This window comes from Syngnathus scovelli, chromosome 13, assembly GCF_024217435.2.
Source record: "Syngnathus scovelli strain Florida chromosome 13, RoL_Ssco_1.2, whole genome shotgun sequence".
NCBI classification, from domain to species: domain Eukaryota; kingdom Metazoa; phylum Chordata; class Actinopteri; order Syngnathiformes; family Syngnathidae; genus Syngnathus; species Syngnathus scovelli.
In genome coordinates this window covers 10,860,699-10,875,829 of record NC_090859.1, presented here as the reverse complement: position 1 = coordinate 10,875,829, position 15,131 = coordinate 10,860,699, and the positions used below count along the sequence as shown (strand labels likewise).

The 15,131-nt window shown below is 43.6% G+C and overlaps 1 protein-coding gene across 3 annotated transcripts in view; it reads left to right on the top strand.

Moving 5' to 3' along the window:
* Positions 1 to 15,131, top strand: part of unc5cb (unc-5 netrin receptor Cb) — a 123,598-nt gene that overhangs the window by 38,978 nt on the left and 69,489 nt on the right. For all 3 annotated transcript variants that reach the window (XM_049738055.1, XM_049738054.1, XM_049738053.1), the window contains exon 10: positions 1,176 to 1,344. In XM_049738055.1, the coding sequence (XP_049594012.1) occupies positions 1,176 to 1,344 (169 nt within the window). The remainder of the gene's footprint in view (positions 1 to 1,175; positions 1,345 to 15,131) is intronic.

Sequence of the window (15,131 nt, the reverse complement as noted above, 5' to 3'; positions counted from 1 at the left end):
TTAGGTACACCTGCACAAGCAAAGGAAATCATTTGGAGAGATCTGTTGTTTTTCCAGCCTTTATTGAGCCATTTTACACCCTAGCAAATAAAAATGTCACAATGTGAAATCAAACACAAAACGTGAAAACAGCCGTATCAAGCATAAACACTACATCAACACATTTAGTTTTTCAGTTTAACACTATTCGGGTTGTCATATATTCTTTATCCTCTGCTACTTAAGTTACAAACGCACCAACCCAAAATGTGCACAAACACACTCAACCAAAAGCGACAGTTGTTTGCAATGTTGTCATATATTCTTTATCCTCTGCAACTTACGTTACTAACGCAATCACCAAAATGTGGTCAAACACAATTAGTGTTGTCCAAAATCGGTCATCAATGGCCGCTCTCTCCTGCTTGTTTGCAAATTAGTCTCCCAGCAGCAACACTCCCGTTTCAAAATATCAGGATCGTTCACAAGCTTCTTTCGAGCTGATTATTATTTTTATTTTTTTAAATCAGGTGTGTTGCAGCAGGGAGACATGCAAAACAGGCAGGACAAGGGGTCCATGTGGATCGGAGCAGGACATGCGTAGTGTCGTAACATTGCAAAGCATTGAGGATCAGGTGGTGGGAAACACTCTGTGGGATCATTCCGTACCGAGAGGTGCCGATTTAAAGTGGGACGATTCGATTCGGTTCGATGCAATCGTGCGTTCCATATTACGCGGCTCGCCCTCCGTCCGTTCCTTCTCGTCAGCGTCATCCGCGCCAGGTTTTGTTAACGCGCCGCCACTTTCCACGAGCTTGTGGATTGGCTGGAGAAGCAAAGGTAGCCGCAGAGACCTCTCCTCTCCTTTCTTGACTGTTTCAGTCCACAGCCAGTGGAAGGAGCGCGCACGCAGTCACAGTCACACACACGTACACAAACACGGAGCTTACTCACACACGCAACGTGGAATTTGGGGGAAGCGGCGTGGAGGACTTAAATCGGAGCATGCGTCCGCAACCGGGGCGTCGATCCACAAGTGAGCTGCTCAAGTGTGCAGCAGACGGGCAGAGATTCTAACGCCACCTGGTCCTCTCTAGTGGAGCTCCGCAAAGCTGTTTTGGATTAATTCACGGCAGCATACTTTTTCGGGGCTGTTAAGTTTTTAGTTTTTAATTTATCATTTTTGTGCAAAAAAGAACTGCAAACAGCGCCCCGGGGAGCGCAAAATTGGCTCCTCCGTCATGGGCCACGACGCTGCTAGAGACGCACGGAGAGGAGCGAGGAGGTCCCCGCCGGAGATGCTCACCCTGCCGGTGCTGCTGCCGCTTCTGCTCCTGACCATGGTCCGCACCAGCCTGGCTCAAGGTAAAGTTCGCATGACATTTTTTGGGGACTTGTATTTTTGGGAGGAAAAGTTGGGCTGTGAACTCCGCATGGGAGACGTGCGTGAAATACTAAAAGCTCAGGTTAACTTCTCAGGTAATTAGGATTACGGGATAAAGTGTTTTTATTTTGGGCGTCATCTCGATGACATCATTGAGATGACATAGTTGGGCACCGTTTTATCTGTGAATAAATGTTGACTTGTTATTTGCATGAATATATGCTGTGAATAGTACAATGAGAGGCATTTATAGGAAAAACTGAACTAAACAAATCTTAATTTCACCGACGTCACAACAAATGATCAAACTGAACAAAGCACTGCAAAAGGGAAACAATTGAAGGACAAATTGGAAAAAGCAGCACAAAGCAGAGACATAAATAATTCTTGCCACCGAATTGGTTCAATTTGAATAATTTTCGCATGCTATATAAAAAGAAACATTATAACCTTAACTCAAAAAAAATGTCTTGCTATTAGTCACTGATTTCAAGAAAAACACTTATGAGGGCTTGTTAAATGTCAACTCTAAGGGAATTGGGGGGGGGGGGGGGGTTGCGGGAAACATTCCTCATTCTCAACTAAACAAGTGTGACGTTTCTATTGTGAGAACATTTCCAGGCGAGTCTTTAGTCTTTTTTTTTTCTCACCCCCTCTCTCGCTCTCATCGCTGTCTGCCAAGCGTTGAGATAACGTCGCAAGCCACCCGGAGTCATTTACTTTAATCTGCTGCCTTCTCAAGTCAGATGGGATGTCAAACAATGGGGAACAAGGTGTTGGAATTGGTTTGCGCGGGCGCTCGCTATGCGTGTCACAAGCCTAGCTAGCGTCTTTGTGTCCGGAAAGGACTTCGTAGGAGCTTTCCGGAAAAGGCCGAGAAGTGTAACGTGGCTTTTTACATCTCCAAACTTTTTTATTTTTTTTATTGGAGGTAGGGCAGAAGTTGTAGCTTTGCAAAGACGCTTACATTTGGCAACCAGCAACCTTATCTGGTCGTTTCAGGCCTCCATCTGACTCCTGCATAGTTAATGAGTGAAAAGAGAAAAAGCCGCAATGGATAACGGGTCCGGTTTCTTGAACGGGCACGGTGCAATGACATAATACGCCCACAAGAGCCCCAGAGATCTCATCCCCACCCCGTGTCATTGACTTGATGGGAATAAGGCCCTTCTTCTGGCCATTAAGAGGTCGATACGGCAAGAGAACATTGTCTTAGCTCGGTGTAATTAACGGGCTAATTTAAGCGCGCTGATGAGCTGGAGTCGTTTTTCAAGTCGCTGGAGGTTCACGTCTTTAGTGTAAAACGACTGCGCGATCAAAGTGACTCACCGGGACACCCCTGCTGCTTAAGCGGGGTACACGCCATACCGATAATCGGCCAGATATCGTTTTTTTTGTGCCCCTTTCTGACAGACGTACGATAGCCAAGCAGGTAGTGACTTGAATTGATCAGATAAGCTAACAGGTAGCCAAGCAGTTTGATTTTTTGGGTATTTTCCGGCAGTCTAGGTGCCTTGTGACAGTGAAGATATGTGAGTTATCGGCTTGCCGATTTCCATAATCTGCTTTTCCCCCTCATTTTTGTTATCCTATTTTACACTTTTCCAACATGACATATATTCCATTAACTATGGGAAAAGTGGATGGATGTTAATGACAACAGAAGGTCCTGCCCAATGTGGTTCTAATCTAAATCAGCATTGTTGGGCCCTGGCGGCGGTCCATTGAGAGAGCCATTCGAGTTTTATATTTGTGTGGGAGGTTCCTTTAATCTCATTTTAACGCGTATGGGCCGTCACTGCGGCCCCATCTGAGTTGTGAGTGAGTTCTGGGAAATAAGAGTTCTCATTAACCTTCTGAACTGGTGACAAAGAAGACAGGTTGAGGCAGATAGAAGCTGCCTGAGAGCTCGCAGGGCGCTGCGTGACAGCATTTTGATTGGAAAGCCTTTGTGCAAGAACAGATGTACTTCAGGTGTCTCCGGCGGGGCCCCTCGAAAAGCCCGAGTGTGTACGTGTGAGGCTTAGAGAGTGAATACCTCAAAACATTTGCACTGGTTAAGATTTCATTAGCCGCGGCGCTCATAAGAAGCTACAGTTACAGCTCTAATTTTAAGCACGGTTCTTGGGATTGAAATCATAGGAGCATTTGCGGCTAAAGCGACAAGTGGCACTATAATTTTGTTGTTTACAGGCTGGTATTGTGCATTCCAGGCCACTAGGTGGCACTGTCACTTTTGTGTTAGCCCCTTAAATCCTGGTCTGTCTGCTGAAAAACTTGTATACTTATAGCTTTCAAATATATATATATATATATATATTTTTGTTTTTATACACCTGTGCATTCTTCCATGCATATTATTGATCAGTTTTATTTTTTACCCTAATCCTAGCCTCTTGATTGAGAGTATCTAGTCCCGATTTTCAGTATGGAGTACCGAAAACAAAACATTCAAAAGAAAATAAGAGCGTGCATCCAAATTGTCTCAAACAGTTTTTCTCTATTTCTTTTTGAATATTTAAATGCTCTCCTCTGATCTTTTTTGGCACCAAAGCCACAATTGTCAATTTCATGAATGCTCCATTTATGAAGTCTGAGTAATTCAAGGTGATAAAAACACTAGTTAAGGAAAAGCAAAACACAGAATTTTTTTCTTTTGTGTAAAAAAAAAAAAAAAAAGAATGTCGACACTGACAGTGTAAATTTTGATAATGTGCGCCTGTAGGGCAATGATGACAATGTCGAGCAGGTATTAAATCAAATTCAGTGTGCTGGCGCCCAAACAACAATGGCGTTCTTATGCTCCGTTTTTGATGATGTGTCCTCCGGGTGTTGATTATAGGCGGAAAAGTTAAAGGATCTTTAATATATATAGTCTGTGACTCAGTGCACTTTAAGACTTTACGATCAGCGCCGCAGCGCTCCGGCTTTGACCGATCCGAGAGCCGCCCCGTTAAAAGTGACTGTTATTTCTATCATTATGATTCTTGCAGGCTTTCCCGCCGCTTGACAACTTGCTCCTCGGGGGGCGCTAACATTACAACCGTAGCGGTCACTCACCAAGCACGGGCCCTGCGTGCACAATGAGCGCATTGTGCGCGCAGGAATTACCTCACACGATAGCCCTTGGCCGACCCCGACGGGCTTCCAGCGTGACGCAATTAAAGTCGGCAACGGCATGTAATTGAGGGGATATTATCATTCCGCGTTGTGGCGCTCAGGTGAGCCGAGAGGCTACATGGTAAAAGAGGCGAGCGATGCGATGGGTCAGAGATGCACGGGGTCGGCTGGTAGCGAGTGATAATGAAGGAGGAAAAGCGGCTGCTGAGCTTGCTGCTGTTCTTGATTTCATGGAGTATTTATGAGGGGGGGGCAAAAAGAAAACGTGTTGGCTGTTTAAGGATGCTAGTTGTGGCGTTTGTTCTTTTGCTCGGCAAGATCGAAAAGTCTCATATGGAAAGAGTGAACATCAACTCGGTGCCATCTAAATTTCGTTTGCCGCAACTGGAATGAATGAGCAGGGCAACTTTCACTTCAACTCTCCTTTGGCTCCTCCAAGCTCAAATGATGTCACTCCAAATGGCTGTTATATTTTCCAGTCTGAAATCCGTCAAATTTCAAGCTCGTTTAGTCTCGGCTTTGGAAAACCGCAATATTTCATTACAAACACCGGCCTGAATGTAACTCCTGATGAGGTGTTAAGTTGTATGTGACTGCACCCACTGGTGGAACCATTTTTTTTTTTTTTTCCACATTTCTTCCTCTATGTTTGTGTTTTTTAAAGCTGAATTCGACATTCTTGATTGCTTTCATGTCGATTCCCTTCCTGAGAAATGTTGAAGGGGAATGACGAGAACACAAAAGAAGTCAATGGAACAGACCGATTAGCGCGGAGAGAGACGAAGAGGAAGGAAAGGAGGAGGAGGTTGACGAAAAAAGTTAGGGAGCAATAGACAAGTGTGGCCTCGGAGTGTGTGTGTGTTGGGGGGTGGGGTCGCGGGTGTCATTAATCACCCCGATGTGACACTTTCCACTACAGGGGAGCAACATTCACTTCTATTAGCAGTCCATTAGCACGGTGCGCCACAAGTACTTGACAGCCAGAGCGGAGTAGCTGACCTGTGTCCCCTGCGTAATATACACGTTATGCTAGTAGTGCACGCCAAGCGTTCATTCCACAAGCCATGGAATATGTTGCTTTTTCAAACGAACGCTATTGGAGAGGGGATTCGTTGAGGCGGAGCATGATTCCGAATAGTTCGTTGGGAAGGGTCACGTGTTCATCATTGTTTTTAGTTGCTGAGAACTTAACAGACATGGACAAACTTATAGAGTCAGATAATTAACTTTTGGGTCTTTTCGGATTTTTAATCAGAATTAATATTTTTTAAAAGAATTTTTTTTTGTACCTTTTTGTAGGCGTTTGACTGCAAACGGTGCAGCAACACATGCAGACTGACATCTTGTACAAAAATCTTCCCTTTATTGCCACTTAGATTGATGACAGGGATGATTTAAGATAAAAAATTCAATTAAATGTTAAATTAAATGCTCTTTCATGTACAAAATCAATGAAAAAGCAAAACAGGCCCAGGATGAATGGTGTGCTGAGAGTGCAGAGGTTCCACTGTAATGTGCGTGAGTAGGGCAATGATAGGACACTTCAGTGCACATTTAGCTTTTTTCTAAAATGAAAATAATTGTATAATATGCCCCGGTCGCAATCAGTCAGCAGGTCAAGATGGGGAGTAATGACCGTGAGGGGTAGGGGGGTGGCCTCATTTCATACCTGCGACCAGAAAATGGCCCTTCAAAGCGGCGAAGGCCAACCAACACATTAGACGTAGTCATCCTTCATTCAAAGGTCTGCGTGGCCTCTTTAGTCACCAAAGAGCTCCGTCATTATGGGATGCCTGCCAAGGGGGGAATGTACGTGCGTGGACCACTGTCCTCTTGATCCACACTTCATTTATGATTGGAGATCAGAGCAGGAATCTGGAAGGGAGGGGGTGGAGTGCATGGAGGACACTGCCAAGGGGGGGGGGGGGTGATTACTCGCTAAGTGGCCCTCCTCGTGCCATTATAGGCGGTGGGGGCTGACAGAGCACATCGTGAGCGAGCGTAAGTGCACACTCCACTCTTCCCCTTTAATTTGGCAACCTGACCTGAACACACACACACACCTCGACAACCCCCGGCGCTCAACCACTAATATCCTCTTGACAGGAAGTCGCTGGCCGGCATGTCATTTTAAATGGAAATGACTAACTTTGAGGGGCAGGAAAAAAAATAGGAGTAACTTTTGTTTTGGGGGGGTTGTCGCCTGAAATCTGTAGCACATGTTTTTCTTTTATGTTTTTTTTCCTTGCGTGACGACTTTTTTTGAGTTGTCGTATGGCTGCTTGTGTCAAACACGCAACATGTCTTTTTCGAAAAAGGCAGAGTGGATGATGTAAGTGAAAATGTCATTTGTTTTTCTGTTGCTCTGCATTTTCGTGTCGCCTCGAAATGCACTCATTTCAGATTTCTGCCTGCGTAACGGCGAGGACAGAGAAAATGAATGTTGTACCGCTGCCATACATGCTATTCTACCTAGCAAAGAGGATTAGGGATTTGCGATGTACTTTTAAATATGCACATGGATATTACAAAAAAAAAAGGAAAAATGCTTAGACTGCAGATAAACAGCCAAAACCGCTGGTCATTTGGCTTGTTGTTTTCCTTGCGTTAACGTAAAAGTGTGTACCTAGTCTAAAAAATTGACTTTAAAGCAAAGAGTCTCCATAAAGTACACAAAGATTACCATCACTTCTGTTTAATACTTTAAAATCAAGTCCAACATTTTATTCACAATATGTTCTATACAGCTTAGCTTGTGAGCGTCACATGACCAAACCCAAAACAACAGGTAAGCCGTGATTGGTTGTTACCTGAGCGCTTCGGTATCCATTTTCAGCAAAATGGCCGCCTCTTTAGAATAAACACAGGTGGATTTTGCCGCTTTATTTTATAGCCCACAAACCCAATATTCAACAGAATAACGGCTTTAGGCTAGTAGAGCCGCATAGGACACATTATTATACTATTTATGTAACTTTTTTAGCTATTAACAGTGTTTAATTGTGAACTTTACAGAAACTCCGAGAACAAAAAAAGACACGTCCTCCTTTACCCTGTATGCAATTGTGTGAACAATCAGAATGAGTTAAGCACTTTTCTAGTATTCACTGTTTTTTTTATTATTATTATTATGGACCTTCAGTTTTGAAAAACAGCCCCGAGCGCAGCTCCACTCATCCCTGATTCTCTTTTGTTATTCAAGGCAGCCTCCATACTGTATCTTGCGCTCTGGTGAGTCGGTCTATCTTCTCTCCCCGGGTGGAAAATAATTGAGAAGTGAATAGGGGTGACGCCAACACCTGAGTCACACGGCGCCCACGTGGAGGCGTCAACCGAATAATCAGCCTCCTCGCTCTTTCTCGTTCTCTCTCGCTCTCTCTCTCAATCATGCCGGGTTCTCGCTCTGATTGACAACGCTAAACCTTTAATCCTGGTTTTGCGCCCTGTCTTGTGCCGAGTCGGATGCGTACGGGCCAAAAAGCAAATATATAGAATCCCCAAAGAATTAGAGCGCCATTGGTGTGTAATGAGTTATTTGGTGTGGAAACACCACACGTGTAATGGAGCTGAGCGCCGTTTCCCCTCGTGTCACATGTCCGTGGCGTGATGGAGCTTGCTGGTTACCAGACCCTGCGTTAATATCGGCTCGGGCTGGCTTGTGGTCAGTGTATGTCGGTAGAACAGACAGGCAGGCGGGGGGGGAGGCGAGGCCACCGGTCCCAACTGAAAGACGAGACCAGGAGACCCCCACCCTGTCGCCCCCCCTCGTTTCCTGTCTCCTCTTTATCAGCATCCTCGTCTGTTATTTCAGGACTCTTAAAGCGACCTGCCGCTGATAAATGTTTGTTAGTCTGTGTTTGTTTTCGGGGCCTTTTAACAAGGCTCGCATGAGGAACTGAAGCAGTCCTCGCCGGTCCTTAAGTCGAATTTGAGATGAATCCAAAGAAAGAGGGAGGGGCGGAGGGAGTCGTAGCCTCTGGTTTGCATTACGGCTCCTGCAAGATGGGCAGTGTTTGCTCTTTTTGCTATAAATTTGTTGGAGAGGTGAGGGGGGATCGCATGTTTTCGTTTTCAAGAAGCGGAGGGATGCGAAAAAAATAGAGGAACAAAACTAGACAGATTTATAATATCGAGAGTTTCCTTGTATTGGGTTTTAATTGGTTTGGCAATACTCAATTTGTATAATACGTGTTAATGACTTGCAATAGGAATGGAATTTCCTGAAAAAATGTTGGTCAGCCTTCAAATTTCTCAACATTTGGCTGGCAAAATTTTTATTTTATCGTTGGCATTGGCTACCACCAAATCATAATCCGATTAGAAGAGCCCAATTTTTTTGTGGTTCCAGCTAAGTTCATTTAAAATGGGACTAGTGATTTACTGAGTGCTGATCCAAATTTGTTCTTTTTTATTTTACGTCCAACCATTTCCTGAACACTCTGTACTGTTTAACTCTCCTTAAAAGCACAAACTTTAATTTCGCAAGGCGATCCAGGTTTCTCGCGGGAGCCATTCTAGCTTCAACATTTTTTTTTGAACAATCTTCCTCGTAAAATCCCAACGGTTTCTCGCCGTTAAAAGAGCAAGCTTGTAAAATAACTTAAAAACAACACAAACCTTTTCTCTCGCTCTCATTTTAAGGGTGGGACTTGTTTCTAAGAGCCATTTGAGTTTCAACAGTCTCCTTCATTTTCTCTCTTTCTTCACCACATCCAATATTTGCATTTCCAAATCCAGGGTGCTCCTGTTTTTCTTAGCTTTCTCCTGAGTCTTGTTTGTCTGCATATAGCGGTAGTGTGCGCGCATGTGTGTAAGTTGGGGGGGGGGGGGCTTTGTGTGTTTGTTCAATAATAACAGGGAGTCTGAGAAAGTCTGTTTCAGATAAATCTGCGAATACCAGACCATTCATCCTCAGGAAATCAATCTTTCTCATAATTCCCCTCATTTTTCTTCCATCTGTTATCTACATAGCTGCCAAACAGACTTTTTAAAATAGAGCAGACCATTAACAAGGGGGAGCTGGAGGAAAGGAGGGTAGAATTAAATTTGTGTCAGAATGCCAGCCTGTAAACTTTTTTTTTTTTTTTTTTTTACAGAGTGAAATGAGGTGCTAAATTAAAAGTTTCAGCATTTTATATGTAATTAATCTGCTCCCACAGACCTTCACTTTGCACTAATGTGTGTTAAGAGTCAGGCAGGGCACGTGATGAATGTGACAAATTGACAGTCCGCTCGATTTGCGTGTGTAATCGTGCATGCACGAGTCTCGGCAATCGCGGAGGAATACATCGGCGGCTCTTAAAAAGTTAACCCGGCAGGTTTTTTACCATTCAAATTGACCCACTTTAAAGTAAACAGTAGGAGTAGAAGAAACTCAGTTGTTGGTTTTGAACTTGCTATTTGTAAAAAGGAAAAAAGTTTATATATTATCCATCTTTACTTAAAAAAAAAAAAAAAGTTATCTTCAGTGAAGAATGTCCTGGAGTGATAAATAAACTTAATGGGAATGGTTAGTAATGGAGTTATGTCTTTTTTTTTTTTTATGACACTTTTAGAACATATAAATTACATGTCTGGGTCAAACTGACCCATGAACTTTTATTGCTGAGAACGGAACGTAACAGGAGAGCTAAAAGGGCGACTTTCTCAACGAATGACCGAAACCCCCCGCCCCCTCCCAACCTCTCTCTTCACTTCCTGACCTTTTTCCCTTTTAGTTCCAGCTTTTGTTTCTGTGGTTCCGGTAACGGCTCGCAACTTGAGATCGCAGTTGAGCGTCAGCGCTTTTTCTGTGTTTGTACATCGTGTTTGCGAGTGTGTGTGTGTGTGCCGTATCTTCAAGATCAGTCCCTGGTGGGTCAAATACTGGCAGACACTGTTTAACTGGGCCAAGCTCAGTGGTTCTCATTTAAATGGGGGCCCAGACAGAAGCCCCGTGGTGAGGGGGGGTTGTTTTATGACTCCTTCCACGTAGAAAGGACATCAACTACACTGTATGGCTGCACAGCCCAAGCGTGGGTGGGTGCCGGCTCAGCAAAAGAAGTCCAATTGCCTGGAAGGAGTTGTGCTTCTCTTCGCTTTTCTTCCAGCTCATCTAAAGCTCACATTGCGTCACTAGTATTGCCGGTTTTCACCATGACGTTTAACTCAACCTAAAAGCCCCCTTCATCTGGTGAGTGACGTGGGTGGCGCCGAATGAGAGCAAACAGTTGGCTGTTGTCAGGTTAGCGGCTAGCTAACCATTAGCTAGTCTGCATGAAAATGCACTGGCGGCTTTGTCTAGCCTTGGCCAATACCTTTTTTTTAGCTAGCAGGCTACATTATATTAGCAAACCTCAATACCTAATTTTTATACCAAAGTCTCAACCAAAAGAAATCCCCAATAAAACAAGATTGTGTTAAAAATATGTCTGACTAAAGGCTTCCATGTGGTGATTAAATGACAACAGTGATTTGTATGTATTCCAATGAAGTTGTTAATGACAGGAAGGCTCCGGCGTGCCTCGGAAAGTTCACCCCGCTAAATGTCAGCGCTATTAATGAGCCGCCGTCGTCACTCCCCACTTGTCCGACATGACAGCGCGACACCTAAAGCGAAACCAACGCAGCGTCTCCGTGAGACGAAATGTTGATTCTTTCAATAAATTAGGCTTGATCAATCCAAATTTGTCTTGGAAAGACGCTAACAGGATGACTTCCATTTGTTCTGTTTTCAAGGAGAAAAGCAAACAGTTGGCAGTGGGTGAATAATAGATGTTGCTCTAGAATACAATGACAATACAAGTAACCCCCCCCCCCACACACACACACACACACTCGGTAAACCAGGTCACACATTTAAAATCGAGGGGATGGGTGGCTATTTTGTATACAGATTAGCAATCTTACTTGGAATTTCCACAGTAAACACATTTTATGTTTGCTATTTAACCTCCACGGGCTCCCAATCTGCTCAAGTGTGCGGCCCAAAATATTGGTGCGTGTGTGTGGACCCAACACTTTGAGGGGGAAAAAAAATAATACTGTTTAGCTGTGTGCGTCCGGAAAGACAATTAGATTTTTCATTATAGTTGTTTTTTATTTTGTTTTGACGTTTGTGTGTTTTAAATCAAATACTTTAAACCGTGTTTAATTAATTTTTGTAGAGCGCAAGATAAAAGAAAAAAAAACGGGCCAATAAAATAAGCAACCTGCCTTAAGTTAGTAATACATTTAAAATAAACACTGAAAACTCGTGTCGAAATAAATTAGAATGGACAAAGGTCAAAACAAAGGACATTTTAAACCTGGACTTTTATAAGTATAAAATCTGGTTTAAGTTAATTGGCAATATTTAAAAACTGTTAACAATAATGACCTTGACTGACACCCAATACTTTTATATTACACATCTCAAAGACACATTTTCTGATAGTCAGATTAAAAAAAAAAAAAAACCACTGCCTTGATTGTTTAATTTCACACTAGATGAGTGGACAGGCACTCGAGAGACCCGCTTAAAAAGTCAATTTTCCATAATACGTCTAATAAGTTGCCTTCTTAACTATTGGAGAAAAGAAAAGCTACATTAAAAGTTGCTATGACTGGTCCGACTGTTCTTTTGTTATCGTCCTTTGATTATTGCTGCTCGGGGAACAGGTACAAGCAGTAACCTTGGAGTCCGATAATTAACCCCACGGGGTACATTAATATTGATTGTACCATTACGAACAGAAATGGACTCTTAAACTCTGCATCCATTTCTGCCACTTAAAGAGATACGCAAGATAACAACATGTCTAGCCATTTTCCAATATCTCCTCTGGAAATGAGAACGCGTGTGATGGAAACCAAAGCATGATGGTAATGGAGGTCGTGATGATGAAGCATACTGTTTACCCTTCTCCGAGTCCTCCAGCCGCACAGTGGTTGCAATTTTGTTTTTTAAAACTAAATTGTATGGATTCAATTCTGTATGAAATGAAGATAAAGATGCAAATTATCTGGCCAATTAAATATGGATGAAGCTGGAATGGCATGATGTTATTGCACTATAAATCCCGAAGAGAAAGTTTTGATGTAGAGGAGCTGTAAAGACTCCAAGGATGTTAAACCAAAAAAAGTGATGCAGGCCTCTCGGACTGTTTGTCGTACCATCAAATGCTTTCGAGAGAGTTTGAATTTCCTGAATGAAAATCCACTTTCTTCCTAGTAGCATCTCTGGAGTGCCTGTCTAGCCATCAAATATATATGTATATAAAAAATTATTTGAAGGTCCAGGGTTGTACTGTAAGTCGGAAAAGTTGCTAAATGTAGCAACGGTCGCTAAACCGTCTGAGTAGGATAAAAGACTAACGTGCTGTCATTCTTTATCCTTTGTTTATTGTAACCAAAGAACGTTGTAAACCCTTTTGTCAACAAACCTGGGAACTCTGTTTAAACTCAATTATCAGTAAGCAACTGCTACGGAAGCATGACAAAAAAGACAAAAACATAGCTATAGCCTAGCTTGCTACGTTGACGTATATGTTGAACTCGCTGTACCGCATGGCGATGTCTCACTTTGGTACTTTTTCCCAAAGTTTTTTTCACAATTGCTCCACTGTTGAGAACCAGTTTTAGGAAAAACTTCTTAAAATGGCATCTTTCCCTCATTCTGGGTGTGTGTGTGTGTACTGTAACCCCATAGAGGGTCCAGCAGCTGCACTTTTGTAAAGTGATACACCGTAATGGTTTGCAGCAGATATATTAAAGCATGTACAGCGGAAAACGATAATTCAGTAGTGACAGACTATGTGTTTCTTTTTTGGGGGGTTGGGGGTGGTATGAGGTAAGGCGATCTGTCAGGTAAAATGGCGACGGAAGAAGCCGTGCGGGGGTAAACCATACCTCTTGATGGCCGTCTTTCACTGGCCGCTTATTATCGCACACGTCCCTCCCGAGCCGTCACGTTTACACCGCACGTTTGTTTTTACAACACGGCTAAAATGGCGCGCCGGCTTCCTGCCGTAGCCGCACTCGCTCGCGCTATCGCTGGCTTTTTCCGACAGCAAATGTTTTATTTAGCGGGCACGGTGAGACCCGCCAACAAAAGCAACAATGTTGTCCAGTGGGATGGCGAAAAATCGAGGGGGGAAAAAAAAAGATGAGGTTGAGGCCCGGGAATGAAAAGAGATGAGAATTGGGAAGGGACTCTTAAAGTGTGCGGCTTTCACCCACAGGATGAGCAGTCTGCGAGAAGGCCGGATTAAGGCATATTAACTCCAATGCTATTCTTTGTGTGGCTTTTTGTTCATGGAAAAGACGGGCGAAAAAAAACGGTAAACAAACACAAACGGCGCATCGATAGAAAAGGAAACCTTGCATATTTATACACTTCTGTAATTCCTGGAAATGTGGCGCGGTAATCTGAGTCCTATTGTGCCTTGTCTGGCTGCGCAACACCAGATATGTGCGCAACCTGGTTTTGGTTTTGGCTGCCATTTCTCCTCCTTGGCAGTTGTTGCAGTCGTGACTATTTGAACGCCACGGGAAACCCGAGACGGACGATTCGGGTTGGTAGTCTTTCCTTTCGCCGGCTTGGTTTTGGTAAAACGAGGCCTCTTTGAAAGTGAAGGGCGGGCGGGTCGCTCAGGCAGTGGCGCGTTCTACTTTCTTAGTTTTAGGGTTGGATAATGCAGAGGTAGCAATTTTTTTTCAACAAATTTGGCACAATTTTGCATTGCTCAATCAGGTTTTTAATGCCAAAATCAATTAAGTTTTGTTAATGTTCCTCATCTAAGATTTAAGAGAAAAAATAGTTTCTAACTCACTTAACTAATGTTATCAATTTTGCTTACTGATCGCTAAATAATAAATATAGCTAATGAAGTAAAAAAGTACTAAAAACAAAAATAGCTGGCCATCATTCCAGAAAGTCAACTTGACTGTTTTGGATTCAGCACATGAAAATCAGAGCAAATAAATATGTTGTTGACACGTGCGATAACGGCACCTTTCAAAACTATCATCACAAGGTGAGGAGAAATGCTCCAATTTGTCGGCATCTGGCCATCACACCTTGATGGATGTGCCGCGCGGCGAGGACGTCGCCGTCCAACATCCATCAACGTTTCCGCGTTTTCTCCTCACGTCGCTCTTCATTCTGGCGGCAGGTGTCAGTCCCTAGATCTCGTGACAAAGACAAATGAATCCTTACAAGATTATTTGCAACCCGCTTGCCACTGCCGCGGCTCTCTCGGGAGTCCGTCGGGTAAAATCGGCGACAACGCTCGCAGACTCTGCTAAGAGTCACTCATCTCATTTCAGCGCTCGGCTTAATATAATTACGAGCCGAGCCGAGGCCATCTTTTCGTGATTACACGTGTTTACACGGGAGAAGGGACGTGTTTACTGTGGAAAGTGTGCCCCTCGCCCACCCACCATCTTTTTTTTTCCTGCCATTCATTTAGGAAGGGAAGGAAAAAGCTGTCACATTTATTTATTTCTGGAAAAAAAAAATGATGGTCATGATGATGAGGAGGGTTCTCCAGCTAACGCTACTAGCGAGAGGCGCCGTTCCCCCCCCCCCCCCCCCCCAGAGATGAGGAGCTCAAGCTTTGAGCGGAAAACGGTAATAACGTCTCGGCGCTGACACAAAGACACGTTTGTGCAGGAAGGGAGGCGGGAT